The 18,990-nt window shown below is 42.5% G+C and overlaps 1 protein-coding gene across 2 annotated transcripts in view; it reads left to right on the forward strand.

The window, feature by feature from the left end:
• The first annotated feature begins 1,118 nt into the window (after nt 1-1,118).
• Nucleotides 1,119-18,990, forward strand: part of PAPOLA (poly(A) polymerase alpha) — an 88,945-nt gene continuing 71,073 nt past the window's right edge. Inside the window, exon 1 of one of the 2 annotated variants that reach the window (XM_024219358.3) lies at nt 1,119-1,417. In XM_024219358.3, the coding sequence (XP_024075126.1) occupies nt 1,410-1,417 (8 nt within the window). In that variant the 5' untranslated portion in view covers nt 1,119-1,409. The remainder of the gene's footprint in view (nt 1,418-18,990) is intronic. The other variant, XM_024219357.3, reaches the window with a different exon arrangement.

Raw genomic sequence — 18,990 nt, forward strand, 5'->3', positions numbered from 1 at the left:
AAAAGTGGATTTTTGTGTGGTCTTTACTGAGAGTGATTCTTCTTCCCAGCAGAAACTCTACTGCATAAATCCCTAAAGAGACTAATAGCTGATTTGGATAATAAACTGAATTTTCTTTCTTCCTTATGCAGTCCACGTTTATTAGGATTTGTTTATGTGAATAAAATAAAGTTTCATACCACACCACTAAATTCTCTTAAACTGTATTAACCTCACTGCTGCTGAAACGTTAGAAATCTAGGAGGGATTTAAAAAAAAAAAAGAGAACTCGATTCTTCAATTTTCCAAGGTACAAAAACGGAGTTCCATGCAACATATGCTCGGTGGACCTTCCATATGGCATGACCATATAAACTTTGCTCTGGGTGGAGTATAAAAAGAGAAACCGAGTAGGCTGAGCACCGGCATGAGAAGCAGGATGGATGTCTGGAGTCCTCGTTTTGAATCAATGACTCCCTCTCTCTCTGTGGCTTTGCCTTGTTTACCTATGTGTAAAGCGTGTCCCATCAGACCGTCACCTACTCACTCCCCAGAGAGGCTAGGAATCTCGTGGGTGTTCAGTTTCGGGTGCTACGAAGCGGGAAGGCGGTCTGATGTGTAAATCCCGACACGCTGCAGGAGGAGCGCTAGGCACAGACTGCCCCCTTGCTACCTAGAGCTGGCTGCAGCTCTGCCAATCCCCCGGGGCCAGGCAGCTCACTATAAACTGCCTACAACAGGCTCTCTGGAAGCCTGTTCCCTCCACGGCGAGCGCTCTCCTACCCCCGTGGTCAGGGCGAGGCTGTCTGGCGGGGAGGCAGGCACAGCGCCGCTCCACAACAGCGCAGGCTCCGCCCTGAGAGGGCTTCCCTGCCTGGGGGGGCGCGACACCGTCCTCAAAGGGAACAACAGAACGACAGGCTCACCGGGAGCTTCCCCCCGCCCCCACAGGAATCGCCCACAAAGCTGCGTTCTCTGACTTTTCTGCGCGTGCGCGTCCTCTTCCTGGCGGCCGTTAGAACTTTGTTTTCAAAACCCACCGCCGCTCTCCCTGCCTAGAACTACAAATCCCGTGTTGCCGGCCAGCCGCGCGTTTAGTGGGCATGCGCCGGCGGCTCTGCGTGCCGTGCGTACGAGGGGGGCGCGTCATTGCGTAGGCCCCCGTTCTAGAACGTTGCTGTGGTAGCGCCCGGGCGCCATGTTAGGAGGAGGCCGGAGGGAAAGAGGAAGGAGAAGCGGCGGCGGCAGCGGCTCGGCCCAGCGAACAGCTCCCTCCTCCCTCTAGGGCCCTACTCCGGCCCATATCATGCTCACGGCTTCCGCTTCCCGGCGGGACGAGTAACCGGTCCGGAGGCGGCAGCGGGGGAGGAGGAGGAGGAGGAGGAGGGGGACGAAGAAGAGGCGGCGGCAGCGGGGGAGCCGGAGAGACGATGCCGTTGTAAGTTGAAACCCGGCAGGGTATCATTAAGGCTTGGGCCTTGTTTCCCCTTAGCCTTCTTCCCCAGCTTGGGGGCTGGCTCGCTCCCCCAAGCCCTTCCTCTGCGTAGCGCGATTTCAGGCTTTCCTCCTCCCCAGGCCACCAGACTCTTCCGGTGCCGCAGCCTGAGGGGCCGCGGATTCGCAGCTTCCCGGGCTTCGCTCCCCTTGGCCCCTGATCTTTCTGAGGCCCCCTATGATAGGATGGGAGGGCTGAAGGAGCCGTGCAGCACCGGCCCCCTGCCAGACTCTGGAAGAGCCCGTGCGTCGTTCTGCCAGGGCTCCCTGTAGCCGGCCTCCTTTCCACTGTGAGGGGCCGCGCGGCCTCCGTGCTCAGGCAACCGTGCGGCGGGGGCCTCACGCCTGCCTGCCTCCCTCCCCCGCACACAATGAGGAGTTAAGCGCGGCCTTCAGGGAGCCTCTTCCACAGAAGCGATGCACGTGGAAGGGCTGATCTTTTACCTTAATTTCTAATGTGTGATTCTTTCGGACTAAGCTGTTGTCCTGCAAATGTTTCTCCAATCCCTTTACTAGATTGGAAAGAAGCAGTTCTGTTCAGGTTACTCTGTAAACCTATGACATTAGCGCCCCCTGCCCTGTGGAAGCTAGTAGCTAGTAGTCCATAGTACTTTTCTCTCTCTACTTCCCACCACCATTCCAGCTCCGAAAAACAGTGGGGTTTTGCATCTCTTGGCTACAGTTCTTTGGAAGAACTAGCACTGGTGCTCTGGGTATCTCTTTCTTTGCAGCAAGTTTGGCAGCCTTTCTTAATGATGGGGCAGTGTAAGAGACAGATGAAGTTTTGCAATTCCTTTGTTTCCTTTTAGCAATTTGAAGGCTCTTGTTTGGCATAGGCCCATTACTGTTGTCTAAATTTAGTGGACACCTGGATATGGGTGGCTAATTAAATATTTTTGAAAGATCTGGCATGTTGGTTTACAAAAGATTTTTTTGATAATATTGAGGAAAGACAAATGATTCAAACTTAAATAAGGAACTACATGCACTGTCTTTTTAAATCCCAAGAATGTTTTTCAAAAGAGCAACACTATATTCCTGTGACATTAATTTGATTAACATCTAAAGACCCCAGTCAGGAGATCCCACTGTGCTAAGCACTATACAAATGTTAGGCACTACCATAATACAAGTAAATAATAAAACTAAGAGCCCCAGTCGTAAACCAGAACCCCCCTTGTGCACAATGAACAAACACAACATAATACACAGACAATCCATGCCCCACAGCTCAAAGTCATTTGGGATTTTGACAGTATACAATGTGAATAAACGAAGGGGGGTTCAGTGAGGTAACAACACATCAAGGCTATTTTTTACTATTTGGTTGGCGTGGATATACATTTTTTGAGTTAATAATCAGTTTTTTTCATTACTATCATTGTGATAAGAGTGGCTGACTATATTTGGTTGGAGGTGTATATAAGATTTTTTTGCAAGGCTTTTATAAAGACTGCAAAAAAGCCTGGGTCTCATATCCAGTAGATAATTCCATAATGGGTTTTATATCTCGAGAAAATGAAATTAAGGGGAGTAATTCTTTTTGTACGTACTTTTTCCATTTGTGGCTCCATTCTAAAGTTGCACCATTGCACATGTAGGCCTGTGAGTAGGTGAGTCCCAAACTCTTTCACATATAGTACAAGTTTGAGATTATATATGTTATTAGGTTATTACCATGGTTTTCTTGATTTATGGGTTTAACTCCAAAATTGTAAAGTCTTTTCCGATTGAACTTGTCATACAGATTTCCATCCTGAGAACTTTTTTGAAATAGAAAATGAAGGAATTTAATTTATTGCATGGTACAGTTGGACTGCTGTAATATATTATTATTTTATAGTTTGTTTAGGAAGTGTTAGTAATTTTACAAATCATAATTTTAAAAACTTGCACTGTTGATCTCTTAAATGGGAGACAGACCAGTCCTCGCTTACAGACAGCCCCCCAACCTGTAGCAAAAACTCACCAGCAACCGCACACCATACAACATAAACACTAACCCAGGAACCTATCCTTGCAACAAAGCCCGATGCCAACTCTGTCCACATATCTATTCAAGTGACACCTTCATAGGACCTAATCACATCAGCCACGCCATCAGGGGCTCATTCACCTGCACATCTACCAACGTGATATATGCCATCATGTGCCAGCAATGCCCCTCTGCCATATACATTGGCCAAACCGGACAGTCTCTACGCAAAAGAATAAATGGACACAAATCTGACATCAGGAATCATAACATTCAAAAACCAGTGGGAGAAGACTTCAGTCTCTCTAACCACTCAGTGACAGACCTGAAGGTGGCAATTTTGCAACAACAAAACTTCAAAAACAGACTCCAAAGAGAGACTGCTGAACTTGAATTAATATGCAAATTAGATATAATTAACTTAGGTTTGAACAGAGACTGGGAATGGTTGGGTCATTACACTAATTGAATCTATTTCCTCATGTTAAAATATCCTCACACCTTCTATGGGTCATCTGGATGATCACTTCAAAGGTTTTTTCTCTCTCCTGCTGATAATAGCTCATCTCAATTGATTGGCCTCTTACAGTTGGTATGGCTACTCCCACCTTTTCATGTTCTCTGTATGTATAAATATCTTCTTTCTGTGTGTTCCATTCTATGCATCCGATGAAGTAGGCTGTAGCCCACGAAAGCTTATGCTCAAATAAATTCGTTAGTCTCTAAGGTGCCACAAGTACTCCTGTTCTTTTTTTAAATGAACTTGTTACTCTATCTACTTAGAAAAGACTGACAAGTTTTATTTATTAAAAATCCCTGTAGTAGTGCTTTGTATGACTGTGGAATTACTGGGAATTTAAAATTCATTAGACAGCCATGACTTCAAACAAACTGCTACAATATAAGCAATCAATAATGTTAATTAATCTCTGAATTTATGAAGTGATACCTTCGACTTCTTTTAGGTCAGTAGTGGCATTAGTTAAAATCTCTCACTATTTTGAAAAATTAGCATGCTACTTTCCCCTTAATACTTATGCTTTCCTCCTGTTGGATGCAAACAGGCATTAACCTATTTAATGGGTTAAATAGGGTTTAATGGGTTCCAAGTGGAAAATAAATCTACTAATGTTAAATGCAAGTAAACATTTTCTTACACACGCGCACACACACACACACACACATACATATACCACTGGCTCAGTCACTGCTACTCAGTCCACTTTCAGAATGTGTGTAGCTAGAAAAACAACAAGAAGTCCGGTGGCACCTTAAAGACTAACCGATTTATTTGGGCATAAGCTTTCGTGGGTTAAAAAACCCTCACTTCTGCATCTGAAGAAGTGAGGTTTTTTACCCACGAATGCTTATGCCCAAATAAATCGGTTAGTCTTTAAGGTGCCACCGGACTCCTTGTTGTTTTTGTGGAAACAGACTAACATGGCTACCCCCGATGCTTGACACTATGTGTAGCTAGAGTCACCCTAACTTTTCTATGAACTTCTTGTAGATCTTCTTTTAGTTTTGCATGATAGTGCCTGGAGAGCCCAATCAGGATTTTGCTTCCATTCCGGGAAACCCTATACAACCAGACACAAGACTTTCCCCTGTCCCAAGAGTTATCACTCTTTCTATTGAGAGCATACAAAAGCTTGTAATACTAAAAAAACAAAATTCAGTAAACAAAAACTCAACATAAAGAATGTTAGCAGTCTGACACGTTTTTATTTTTATTTTAAGGCATTCTCAAACACCAAGATACAAACTGGGATTCTGTTTGCAATACTATTAGCTGAAAGTTATATAGCCCCTTTGATTTGATGATCCAGCCTCATAAGCATTTAATTAAGCCTCACAAACACTTGTGTTTAAGGGATATATGGCTGTCACTTAATCCATCACTTTTGTGGTACTGTTTCTGGGGTGGAAGGTGAAAGCCATTTAAAGGAATGCATTCAACTTAAATTTTGTTGAGAGCTTTTACAAAACTGAAGAGCATTCGATGTTTCCACAATTAAAAAAAATATTATAATGAAATGCTATTTACAAACATGAATGCCTCTGGATTGTCTGAAATGGAAACATTGGGACAGTAAGTACCTGAAACTGACTGTAAACTGGAGACAGGCTTCCTTAGGGCTGGCTTGCACAGAGAAATTGCAGTATAAAAATGCTTCTAAATTGATGCAATCTCTGGGTGTCGAGTTGGCCTCATTTTTATTGTCCTTAATGAGAAATACAAAGAGTGAATGGACTGTGAATAATGGCTATTAAACTGGATTTGTAGAATTCTTTCACTTTTAATAATATAAGTTGGCCTATGAATGTTTACGTGATCAAAAAAGTTGTCAAAAAAGATGTTTTTATTGTAATAGATAAAATCACCAGAAGTAGACAAAATGACAGAGAAATACAGTGGGCTATCTGGTCACTCTTAGCTACTGAGAGTGCTATAAAAATGCAAATATATACTGTCCACATGTACATGTTCCTTGCTGTCAATGTGAGCTCCATTTTGGGTTGAGGGCAGTGTCTGACCCTTTGTTTGCGTCAGACTTCACCTGATTCAAGTTGAGTTTTGGAATTAAGTTATTTGTACTTAAACTCAACTTTATTAATTTCATATTTCCAGAAATCTAAGGTTTTTATGCCACTCTGGTCACTATAATATCTAACTACCTAAAACAAAAGATCATTTCTAAACCACTCAGGTACAAAAAGGTATAGTTCTGTGGTGGTTTTTATAAAAAAAAAAAAAAAATCAAGGGCTTGTAATTATGATATAAGTAAGTTGAGGTCACATTCAAACTAGTTTGAATTTATTGGGCATGGAAGAATTTTGCATTTGTGAATGGGCTGAAATCAGGGTTTTATGAATTATGGTATGTGTGTTGGAGAGAAGCAAGTGTACTTACCAGTTTTGTATTTACGCAATTGTTTGTTTTTGTTCCAATGTCTTATCTCAATGGGCAAGCTTTATTTCTCACTAAGAATAAAATTTTAAAATCAATTGTTCATCATTATCTTCCTAGTCTCTGTACTGAGGATTATACCATAGTCACAGTGCAGAGCAACTGCACTTTTTCCCCCCCCCCCCCCCGGAAGAACAGTTTTCTTCTTAATATATCAATTTCAGTCCATCCTGTAGTAACTTTTTAATATGGTAATGTTAAGAGGAATTTTCAAATTCTATGTAACAGTGCCAAGTAGGAAATGTTCCTAGGGGAAATAGCGTTCTGAAGAACACAATGTTTTAAATCCGGTTTCTAGTCCTTATTGTTCCAAAGATAATCTTATGAGTGTGAAGGAAAATACTGTTGCAATATCTCTCTTGCAAAGTCCTTCTAATGCTGCATACTTCAATTTATGAGTTGGACTCGTAGAGCTTCTATCCACCTCAATTCTACTACAGCTATCACCTTTTAGCAAACAGAAAGCATTCTCTAATGCTCTGTCACTTGTATATGGACACCAAACCAGTGATAGTATCATATTAGCTTAGAGACAATGTCATTTTGATTCAGATGACACATGCAGAGTTCCCTAGAAGTTTGACAGAGACTTTTTCCCCTGGAGCTTATAACATTGCTCTTAGCAGGAATGCAACCTGGTATCTTGTAATGGGTGTGATAAATACCCCAAAACTTGGTTATTGCAGTGTTAAGGTTGCCCAGTGGGGCCTTGTGCCATTCCAGAATATAGTGTGGCTAAACATAAACATCTGAAAACTAGGGCATGCCACACCTGCAATGCAACTTTAATTCTGCCTACTTCCGCCAGGAGCTGGCAAAAGCCACTAGGAATGGTTCAGTAAAGGTGATGAAAAAGTTTGCAAACCACCAAGGGAAGTGATAGATTTTTCTATCACTTGGTGTCGTCAAATCAAGATTGGATATGTTACTGGAAGATGCCTTAGTCAATCACAAATTACAAGACTCAATATAGGAGTCACTTTAAAATCTGTGAATCTACAGTAAGTAGATATGAAGAAAGACTCAAAGAATGTGCTGTTGTGTTGTATTCCACAGCTTTGAATTCCAGCATTTATCTGCGTGCACTCCAGCTGTGTTCACTGTTAGGTATAGCTGTATTGATTGTTGGAGGGATAAGTTGAAGCATCTTGGCATGTGCATGTATACCTTGAGAGAGAAAGTATGCCTCACTTCTGAACTGAATTTTTTAAATTTGCATCAGTAGGGGTGCACAGGCATGGTGGTGTTTTTTTGACGGGATTGTCAGTAACCTGACTGCATATGTGACAGTAGTCTCCAGGGCTTAGTTAAGAGTAATGTCTCAGAAGGAATCTTCAGTGAAAGGGTGTGAAGGGTTGGTAACACTGAAGTCTGAGGTCGCTTGTGTGGAATAAGTCATTCTTTGAGTGCAGGATAGGTATAGGTAGCTTCTGTTTGCTGCACCTCACCTAAACATGAAGGTTTGGCTTAATAAAGAGAAAGGTTAGACTTTGTCCTACAGTGCTCCTGTGCTCTGTTCCCAAAGTCTTCTGCAGTATCTGTGAGGATAGAGTGGTAGTACATGTGGTATGGCATTTTGGGGCATCGCTTAAAGGAGGCAGAGGTGTATTGCAAGGGTGCATGTATGTACGAACAGAAGAATGGCCATACTGGGTCAGACCAAAGGTCTGTCTAGCCCAGTATCCTGTCTTCTGACTGGCCAATGCCAGGTGCCCCAGAGGGAATGAACAGAACAGGTAATCAAGTGATCCATCCCCTGTCGCCCATTCCCAGCTTCTGGCAAACAGACTAGGGACCCCAGGCTAATAGCCATTGATGGACCTATCCTCAATGAACTTACCTACTTCTTTTTTGAACCCTGTTATAGTCTTGGCCTTCACAACATCCTCTGGCAAGGAGTTCCAAACAAAATGAAGTTTTTCTTCACACAATGCACAGGTTGACTGTGCATTGTGTGAAGAAAAACTTCGTTTTGTTTGTTTTAAACCTGCTGCCTATTAATTTCATTTGGTGACCCCCCCCCCCTAGTTCTTGTGTTATGAGGAGTAAATAACACTTCTTTATTTACTTTCTCCACACCAGTCATGATTTTATAGATCTCTATCATATTCCCCCTTAGTCGTCTCTTTTCCAAGCTGAAAAGTCCCAGTCTTATTAATCTCTTCTCATATGGCAGCCGTTCCATACCCCTAATCATTTTGTTGCCCTTTTCTGAACCTTTTCCAATTCCAATATATCTGTTTTGAGATGGGGCGACCACATCTGCACGCAGTATTCGAGATATGGGCGTACCATGGATTTATATAGCTAGCACACAAGGGGGCGAGGATTCCCCAGAAAAGCAGAGCCCCCAGGATACTAGCTCACACAGGGGGAGGATCCTTGCTCTCACCTAGTCACTGCTGTCTCATTCCCCCACCCTGTGTATGAGGCGAGACCCTCTGTGGTCACTGCCCTGAGGGTTGCGGCTGTGAATGGGAGGTATCTTTCCCCAATGCCCAGTCAGGAAAAATGGAGTGGGGCTGAGGAAGGGGTGGTGACTTCAAATGGGAGGGGAGAATGTGGAGGTGATAGGCCTACTGCGCCGAATCCCCAGCTACATCATTTCCTCTCCCCTAGCTTGAAAATGTTATGAGCAGCTCATGTTAAGAGGATCTGTGTATCAGGAACTGTTTGACCAACCAACCCAACAGCTTGCTTTCCTTTGATCACCATTGGTCCCCTTGTTCAAGAAGCATGATTACAGTATTCTAACTGCTTACAAGAGTCTTTCTTCTTCCCTCTGTTCAATTAATGCTAATTTCCTTGGCAGTACTTAAGTAAAATCTGAGTCTGCATATGCTTTTTAGAGCACTGGAAAAATACGTCTCTTAAACTAGAAATTTTGGTCTCAGGGCTAAATTTCCAGAAGGAGCCCCTGCTAAATGCAGGCAGAGAGCAAGGAATATGCACAAGACAACTTTTCTGAAAGCTGCTAAGAATAGCTCACAGCGCATGCATGCAGCTCAGGTTCAATGACCACAGCATGTTGCCTTGAGCCACCCAATTACTATGTTAGCATATTCCCTGTGAACCCTCTTGCTTCAACAGAGCCAGCCTAGTCTTGCCTGTACACCTGCATTGTGGTCTTTTGGACACATCAATTTGGCATGCTCCAGCCTTGAGTTACAAACTTTGCTTTTTACTTTCAGTCTTGCTTCCCCAAAAGTGCAGTAGGTGCCATACACTAAATAAACCCAAAGCAATTGAGTTCTGTTTGGGGAGGATGAGAGCCATAATTGGAGGCTCAGGTGTGCAGCCAAAAAATACATGATTTTGTAAAATACTGGTTTGGGATTTTTTTGTTTGTGTTTTACAGCCTCCCGTTATATTTTAGATGTTTGAACCATTAGCTCTGCTCACTACCCCTATGAGGCACAGCAAATTTCAAGACAATCTGCATCAATGTGTGAGTTTTAAGACACCATGAATAATCCACCTTTAAGCAGAAATTGATGCTGTACCATAACTTTAGCAGAGTTGTTGGTCTGCTATAATTATGGAGGCACAGATAGCAGCTCCATGGTTAAGGCTGCACAGGATTTTCCTTTTTCATGGGACTTTTCGAGTGTGTTTTTTCTCTACAGATTTACTTTTTTATTATATATTTTAAAATTACACATCAGTTCTTTTGAATTTTATAAAGCAAGTGTTAATTTATCTTGTTAAATTAGCATGGCTTTTTATAAAGACTTGAAGTCTCTCCTTTTTTCGAGCTGCCTTCATGAAAAACCAGTGAACAGAGTCCTGAAATTCCTCACACAAGCAAGAATATCACACTTTTTAGTAAACTGGGGTATTGAATAAGCGGCATTAAGTACATGAATTGTTAGAGAATGTCAACTAATAATTCCATTTTTCATTATGAGTTAATGACAGGGATTTTTAACTATATTAGCTAAAATGATGCTCACGTGGATTTCTGTTTCCTATTTTTTGCTGTTTTTAATTAGGTATTTGCTTTTAGCCATCTCAACTACTCTTAGTAAGTGTCTGAGTGTTGTATAGGTAATACAGTGTACTCCTCATAAAAAGATTACTTTTACTTATGTAGCACCGTAAGTGGAAGGCACTTCACAAGCATAAAATAAGAGAAGAACCCTACCCCAGAGAGCTTACAAACTTGTTGATACGTGTAACACAATGAATGAAAACAGTCCCAATGGGAGGATGGACTAATGGTGTAAAGAAATATGCCTGAGAATATTTTGTTTTAACTAGGGCTGATGAAAGATTAAAAAAATTAATCTCGATTAATCACACTGTTTAACAATAATAGAATACCATTTATTTAAATATTTTTTGATATTTTCTACATTTTCAAATATATTGATTTCAGTTACAATACAGAATACAAAATTTACAATGCTCACTTTATATTTTTATTACAAATATTTGCACTATAAAAAACAAAAGAAATAGTATTTTTCAATTCACCTAATACAAGTACTGTAGTGCAATCTCTTTATCATGAAAGTTGAACTTACAAATATAGAATTATGTACAAAAAAATAACTGCACTCAAAAATAAAACAATGTAAAACTTTAGAGCCTACAAGTCCACTCAGTCGTACTTCTTGTTCAGCCAATCGTTCAAACAAGTTTGTTACATTTGCAGGAGATAATGCTGCCCACTTCTCATTCACAATGTCACCTGAAAGTGAGAACAGGCTTTCGCATGGCACTGTTGTAGCCGGTATCACAAGATATTTACATGCCAGATGCGCTAAAGGTTCATATGTCCCTTCATGCTTCAACCACCATTCCAGAGGACGTGTCCATATTGATGACGGGTTCTGCTCGATAACAATCTAAAGCAGTGCGGACCGACGCATGTTCATTTTCATCATCTGAGTCAGATGCCACCAGCAAAAGGTTGACTTTTTTTTTTGGTGGTTCAGGTTCTGTAGTTTCCACATCTGAGGGTATGTCTACACTTAGAGTTTTTGCGCTGTAAGTTTCACCTGTGATAGGGAACTGGTGAAAGTAAAGCACTGGTTTGTGTACTCACTCAATTCCTCAGGTGTCAGAGAGTGTTTACACTACCAGCACTTCCATCACTGATGAAAGCAGCGCTGTAGGGCAGCTATCCCACAGTGCAGCTCTCTTGATAGGTCCTGTGGGAAGGGAGGTGGGCAGAAGGCATTCTGGGTCCCTGCTCAGTGCCCCGTGCTGCCCTGCTTCATGTCTCAGGAGCCCCATTACTTCCTTGTTTCTTCTGTGGCATCTTTTTTAAAACCTCCTGCTGTCTGGCTGCTTTCCCCGCCACATCTACAAACAAAGGGAATGGGAGCTTCAAACTTCCCGGGGCTTACAGCGGGAGGGGCGGACGTCTGTGCGTCAGAGCAGCAGAGATGCTGGTCGCTTTTGGAACTGTGGGATATCCTCTGGAGGCCAAAAGGTGTTTACACTGCTAGAACGTGTCTTCACTTTCACAGCACCGCAAAAAGAACAGCGGTAAGAGCTGTATGCCTCTCGTGAAGGTGGTTTTCTTTTTGCGGTGAAATTTCTGAGTTTCACCACAAAAAGTTATTAACAAGTGTAGACGCACCTGCGGTTTTAGCGCAAAAAAAGGAGTTTTTGCGCTTTAAATGGTAAGTGTAGACATACCCTGAGTGTTGCTCTTTTAAGACTTCCGAAAGCATGCTCCACACCTCGTCCCCCTCAGATTTTGGAAGGCACTTCAGATTCTTAAACCTTGGGTTGAGTGCTGAAGCTAGCTTTAGAAATCTCACATTGGTACCTTCTTTGTCTTTTGTCAAATCTACAGCGAAAGTGTTCTTAAAACGAACAACATATGCTGAGTCATCATCCAAGATTACTATAACATGAAATATTTGACAGAATGTGGGTATAACAGAGTTGAAGACATACAGTTCTCCTCTCGGGAGTTCATTCACAAATTTAATTAATACATTATTTTTTTAACGAGCATCATCAGCACAGAAGCGTGTCCTCTGGAATGGTGGCCGAAGCATGAAGGGACATACGAATGTTTAGCATATTTGGCATGTAAATACCTTAAAATTCTGGCTACAAAAGTCCCATGCGAACGCCTGTTCTCACTTTCGGGTGACATTGTGAACGAGAAGTGGGCAACATTATCTCCTGCAAATGCAAGCAAACTTGTTTGAGCAATTGGCTGAACAAGAAGTATGACTGAGTGGACTTGTAGGCTCTAAAGTTTTACAATGTTTTGTTTTTGAGTGCAGTTATGTAACACAAATGTAGATTTTTTTCCAAGTTGCTTTCATGATAAAGAGATTGCAATACAGTAATTCTATGAGATGAATTGAAAACTATTTCTTTTGTTTATCATTTTTACGGTGAAAATATTTGTAATAAAAAAGTGAGCACTGTACACTTCGTATTCTGTTGTAATTGAAATAATATATTTGAAAATGTAGAAAAACATCCAAAAATATTTATTAAATTTCAATTGGTATTCTGTCGTTTAACAGTGTGATTAAAACTGTGATTAATCACGATTAATTTTTTTAATTGCGATAAATTTTTTTTTTTTTTTGAGTTAACTGTGATTGACAGCCCTAGTTTTAACAAATGGAAATTTCTGGTTGCAGTCATTTGAGCTGTGCTAACACTAGCTTTTATTTAACTTCATTATGATTGGGCGTGGGAGTGGAACTTAGGACTGCTTGAGTAGAGTTCAGTGGCAGAATTTGTTACTAAAATCATAGAAATTTTGGGGTGGAAGGTACCTTATGAGGTGATCAAGTCCAGCTTCCTGCGCTGAGGGTGGGCCAAGTATATACTGCAGCAAAGAGTCCTGTGGCACCTTATAGACTAACAGACGTATTGGAGCATGAGCTTTCGTGGGTGAATACCCACTTCGTCGGATGCATGTAGTGGAAATTTCCAGAGGCAGGTATAAATATGCAAGCAAGAGTGAGTCAGGCTAGAGATAACGAGGTTAGTTCAATCAGGGGGGATGAGGCCCTCTTCTAGCAGTTGAGGTGTGAACACCAAGGGAGGAGAAACTGCTTTTATAGTTGGCTAGCCATTCACAGTCTTTGTTTAATCCTGAACTGATGGTGTCAAATTTGCAGATGAACTGAAGCTCAGCAGTTTCTCTTTGGAGTCTGGTCCTGAAGTTTTTTTGCTGCAGGATGGCTACCTTTAAATCTGCTATTGTGTGTCCAGGGAGATGGAAGTATTCTCCTACAGGTTTTTGTATATTGCCATTCCTAATATCTAGTTTGTGTCCATTTATCCTTTTACGTAAGGACTGTCCAGTTTGGCCGATGTACATAGCAGAGGGGCATTGTTGGCATATGATGGCGTATATTACATTGGTGGACGTGCAGGTGAATGAACCGGTGATGTTGTGGCTGATCTGGTTAGGTCCTGTGATGGTGTCACTGGTGTAGATATGTGGGCAAAGTTGGCATCAAGGTTTGTTGCATGAATTGGTTCCTGAGTTAGAGTTACTATGGTGTGGTGTGTAGTTACTGGTGAGAATATGCTTCAGGTTGGCGGGTTGTCTGTGGGCGAGGACTGGCCTGCCACCCAAGGCCTGTGAAAGTGAGAGATCGTTGTCCAGGATGGGTTGTAGATCACTGATGATGCATTGGAGAGGTTTTAGCTGGGGACTGTATGTGCAGGGCCGGCTCCAGGCACCAGCCTGGCAAGCAAGTGCTTGGGGCGGCCGCTCTGGAGAGGGGCGACAGGTCCAGCTATTCGGCGGACGGTCCCTCACTCCCGCGCGGAGCGAGGGACCTCCCGCCGAAGTGCGGCCGGGGGGGGGGGTGGCGGCTTTTTTTTTTTTTTTTTTGGCTGCTTGGGCCGGCCAAAACCCTGGAGCCGGCCCTGTGTATGTGATGGCCAGTGGAGTTCTGTTGGTTTCTTTCTTGGGCTTGTCTTGCAGTAGGAGGCTTCTGGGTACACGTCTGGCTTTGTTGATCTGTTTCCTTATTTCCTCGTGCGGGTATCGTAGTTTTGAGAATGCTTGGTGAAGATTTTGTAGGTGTTGGTCTCTGTCTGAGGGGTGGAGCAGATGCGGTTGTACCTCAGTGCTTGGCTGTAGACAATGGATCGTGTGGTGTGTCCGGGATGGAAGCTGGAGGCATGAAGGTAGGCATAGCGGTTGGTGGGTTTTCGGTATAGGGTGGTGTTAATGTGACCGTCACTTATTTGCACCGTGGTGTCTAGGAAGTGGACCTCCCGTGTAGATTGGTCCAGGCTGAGGTTGATGGTGGGGTGGAAGCTGTTGAAATCGTGGTGGAATTTTTCCAGAGTCTCCTTCCCATGGGTCCAGATGATGAAGATGTCATCAATGTAGCGTAGGTAGAGAAGGGGCGTGAGTGGACGAGAGCTGAGGAAGCGTTGTTCCAGGTCAGCAATAAAAATGTTGGCATATTGTGGGGCCATGCGGGTGCCCATATCGGTGCCACTGGTCTGGAGGTATATATTGTCATCAAATTTGAAATAGTTGTGTGTGAGGATAAAGTCACAGAGCTCAGCAACCAGTTGTGCTGTGGCATCATCAGGGATACTGTTCCTGACAGCTTGTATTCCATCTGTGTATGGGATGTTTGTGTAGAGAGCCTCTACATCCATGGTGGCTAGAATGGTGTTTTCTGGAAGGTCACCAATGCATTGTAGTTTTCTCAGGAAATCAGTGGTGTCATGGAGATAGCTGGGAGTGCTGGTGGCGTAGGGTCTGAGTAGAGAGTCCACATATCCAGACAGTCCTTCAGTGAGAGTGCCAATGCCCGAGATGATGGGGCGTCCAGGATTTCCGGGTTTGTGGATCTTGGGTAGTAGATAGAATAACCCCGGTCGGGGCTGTAAGGGTATGTTGATTTGTTCCTGTGTTAGTGTAGGGAGTGTCCTGAGTAGATGGTGCAGTTTCTTAGTGTATTCCTCAGTGGGATCTGAGGGAAGTGGCCTGTAGAATTTGGTATTGGAGAGTTGTCTGGCAGCCTCCTTTTGGTAGTCTGACCTATTCATGATGACAACAGCACCTCCTTTATCAGCCTCTTTGATTATAATGTCAGGGTGGTTTCTGAGGCTGTGGATGGCATTGCGTTCTGTACGACTGAGGTGATGAGGCAAGTGATGTTGGTTTTTCCACTATTTCTGCCTGTGCGTGTCGGCGGAAGCATTCTGTGTATAGGTCCAGACTGTCATTTCAACCCTCAGGAGGAGTCCATGTGGAGTTCTTCTTGTGCTGTTGGTGGGAGGGTATCTGTTTATCAGTGCGCTGTTCAGTGTTATCTTGAAAGTATTCTTTGAGTCGGAGACGGCCAAAGTAGGCTTCCAGATCGCCGCAGAACTGTGTCATGTTTGTGGGGGTGGCAGGGCAGAAAGAGAGTCCCCGAGATAGGACAGACTCTTCTGTTGGGCTGAGTGTGTAGTTGGATAGATTAACGATATTGCTGGGTGGGTTAGGGGTACCACTGTTGTGGCCCCTTGTGGCAGGTAGGATTTTAGACAGCTTACAGTCCTTTTTCCTTTTTTAGAGAGGTGAAGTGTGTAATGTAGATCTCCTGTCTTATTTTGGTGAAGTCCGTTTGTATGGAAGTCTGGTTATTTATGAGAGTCTCCAGATTGGAGAGCTCTTTTTTGATGTTTTCCTGTTTGCTGTATAGGATGCTGATCAGGTGGTTCCTCAGTTTCTTTGATAGAGTATGGCATAATCTCTCACTGTGGTCTGTGTAGTATGTAGATATATACTGTAAAAATATATACTGTAAAAATATACTGTGTATATATACAAGTATATACTGTGCTTATTATCAAATGAAGCATGATATGTAATAAGGCTTCAGTGTTTTGGTTGATTGAAAATAATGAAGACTGGAAAATAGGTAATATGCCTAATATGTTTGATTTGCATAGAAGTTCCATCAAAAGTTCCCTTTTCAGAGCAAATGCATTTGTATGGATGACGTACAGTAGTGTAATGGTTAAAATGTTTTGCATGTTTAATACTCTATGGAAAATAATAAATATAGGACTGATCCTGAAAGCTGGGCTGCATGCTCTTTATGGTGGGAACCCTGTACATGTACTTCTATTATTACGTTCATAGCACTTCCTGGAGCTATAAAATAAGATATACAAGAAGCTTCATTTCTTTCCACTCTACTGCTTTTTCGCTGGGCTTGGGGGGAGACATGGACTGATTTATCAGTAGCACTACTACTTATGGCTTTTCCTTTTAAGTCCAGGATCTACTGGTACTGTGACTGGGTGCCTGGGATGGACCATGCTGAGAGTGCCACCTCAGGGCAGACTGCAAAAAACAGGGAAGACAGTCCCCAAAAATTGGTGGTTTATTCTATGATTAGATTCACCAAACTAGTAGCAAAAGAGCTTCTGTAGCACCACACTGGCTAACAAGAAGTCTAAGGACTAGTCTACACTAATCTAAAGCGGCAGCACTTTAACAGGGCTTGTGTGGCGTAGCTCCTTGCGCTAGGGCACTGTCTACACTGGCGCTTTACAGCGCTGAAACTTGCTGCGCTCAGGGGTGTTTTTTTCACACCCCTGAGCAAGAAAGTTGCTGCGCTGGAAAGTGCCAGTGTAGACAAGCCCTAACACAGTCCCCTTTAGGCATTCCAGCACTTGGCTCCCATTGAGACAAACAAGTCTGTCATGAGAAGTTACTAAAAATCCAGTTCACCCTATTGAGATTCTACTAATTCCAAAGGATCAGACACTTACCCCCCAGGTCAATATATATTTCAGATCTTACGATTGGCTGACAGCGTGATATTTGGGTGAGTAAACTAAAGGTTCTTTAACAAAAGAATAGAGTTATAAATGGTTAATAGATCATAAACATACAGATGATTAGATCAGGTTTATAGCAGTGATGATATAGCCTGCTAGCTTGCAAAAGTGTCTCTGGTAACTTTCAAAAGATTAGAAAGTCCTCAGTCCATAGTTAAAATACTCCTTTTAGTTGTAAATCTGCAGTCCAGAGCATTAGAGTAAGAATGAGGCAAAATAGAGATTTATATCCTCTCCCACATGTATGGAAATTTACTGTCCCAAACAAAGTTCACAGCCTGTGTGTATGGACAGTTACTGACTAAGATGGAGTCTGAGGTCACATGTTCACATCACATGAGGAGAGTTACAGTAGAATCTTAGGGCTTGTCTATGCTGGCACTTTACAGCGCTGCAACTTTCTCGCTCAGGGGTGTGAAAAAAAACACCCCCTTGAGCGCAGCAAGTTTAGCCCTGTAAAGCGCCAGTATAGACAGTGCACCAACACTGGGAGAGCTTTCTCCCAGCGCTCTGCCACGACTACACAAGCCATGTTATTATGTTGCCAGTGTTGACTAGCCCTTCGAGTTAAGGAAGGAGGTTGTTCGTAACTCTGAACAAAGTTATGGTTGCTCTTTCAGAAGTTCACAACTGAACATTGACTTGATACAGCTTTGAAACTTTACTTAGTAGAAGAATGATGCTCCTCCTTTTTTTTTTTTTTTAAATAGTTTGTGTTTAATAGTACTGTACTGTATTTGCTTTTTTTTATTTTGGACTTTGCTGCTGCCTGATTGTGTACTTTCCAGTTCCAAATGAGATGTGTGGTTGACTGGTGAGTTCGTCACTCTGGTGTTCGTAACTTTGAGGTTCTACAGTATCTGGGTTGGAGGTGTTTCTTCTGTGGCCCATTGTGAGAGTTAAGTATCCTTAATGGGCCATCAACACATAGCTGACTAATCCTGATGTAAATCTGGCTGGGGGATGTCACCCAGGAGTACAACACATGTTTAAGATACAAGTACATAGCTAATATTCATACCGTCAGATACAAAGATACATGCATATAAACAAGATAATCATACTTGGAAAATCACAACTTTTTCCATAGATACATTTTGTACAAAATATGTAATGTAAGGTATTACAATTTTGTAACAATGGTGACTATTAGTGTAACTAGTTATTTTTGTACAACATTGCAGTATCCATATAGATAGGGACAGATACTCTGATCCACCAGCTTTGTGACATTGCTTTTGAAGGGAAAGATCTTTCTCAGGCTATGGCTATATTATGCAGCTTTTAGCGACATGGCTGTGCCGCTACAGCCGTGCCGCTAAAAGCCACACAGTGTAGCTGCTCTTTGTTGGCAGGAAAGCACACCTGTGGACCAGCATTTTTCGTTGGTAAAACTTATCTTTTGGGGGAGGGTGGGGGGAAGAAGGGTTTAACACCCTTGCATGACAAAAGTGTTGCTGACGTAGTGCCAGTGTAGGCATGCTCTCAGTCATACTACTGTCAATATAATGCAGCCTAGAATTTCATATGCAGCTTTATGTACAGAATATTCAACTTGGTTTGATTGTACTGAGCCTTAAAAATCACGCCAAGTTTTAAAAATATTTCAGTAGCTTTAAAATTAGTTTACAATTATATGGCCCAATAGTGTAAACCACAGTAGTTATGGCTGTAAATTGAATGAATTGTTCAACTTGCTGTCTTCAGACATTCAAATCAGGTCCAAAAATTGTTTTGTGCTGTAACTTACCCCCCTCCTTCACCCTCCCCACC

This window comes from Terrapene carolina, unplaced genomic scaffold (genome assembly GCF_002925995.2).
Source record: "Terrapene carolina triunguis isolate 2854851 unplaced genomic scaffold, T_m_triunguis-2.0 Scaffold96, whole genome shotgun sequence".
Classification (NCBI taxonomy): Eukaryota; Metazoa; Chordata; order Testudines; family Emydidae; genus Terrapene; species Terrapene triunguis.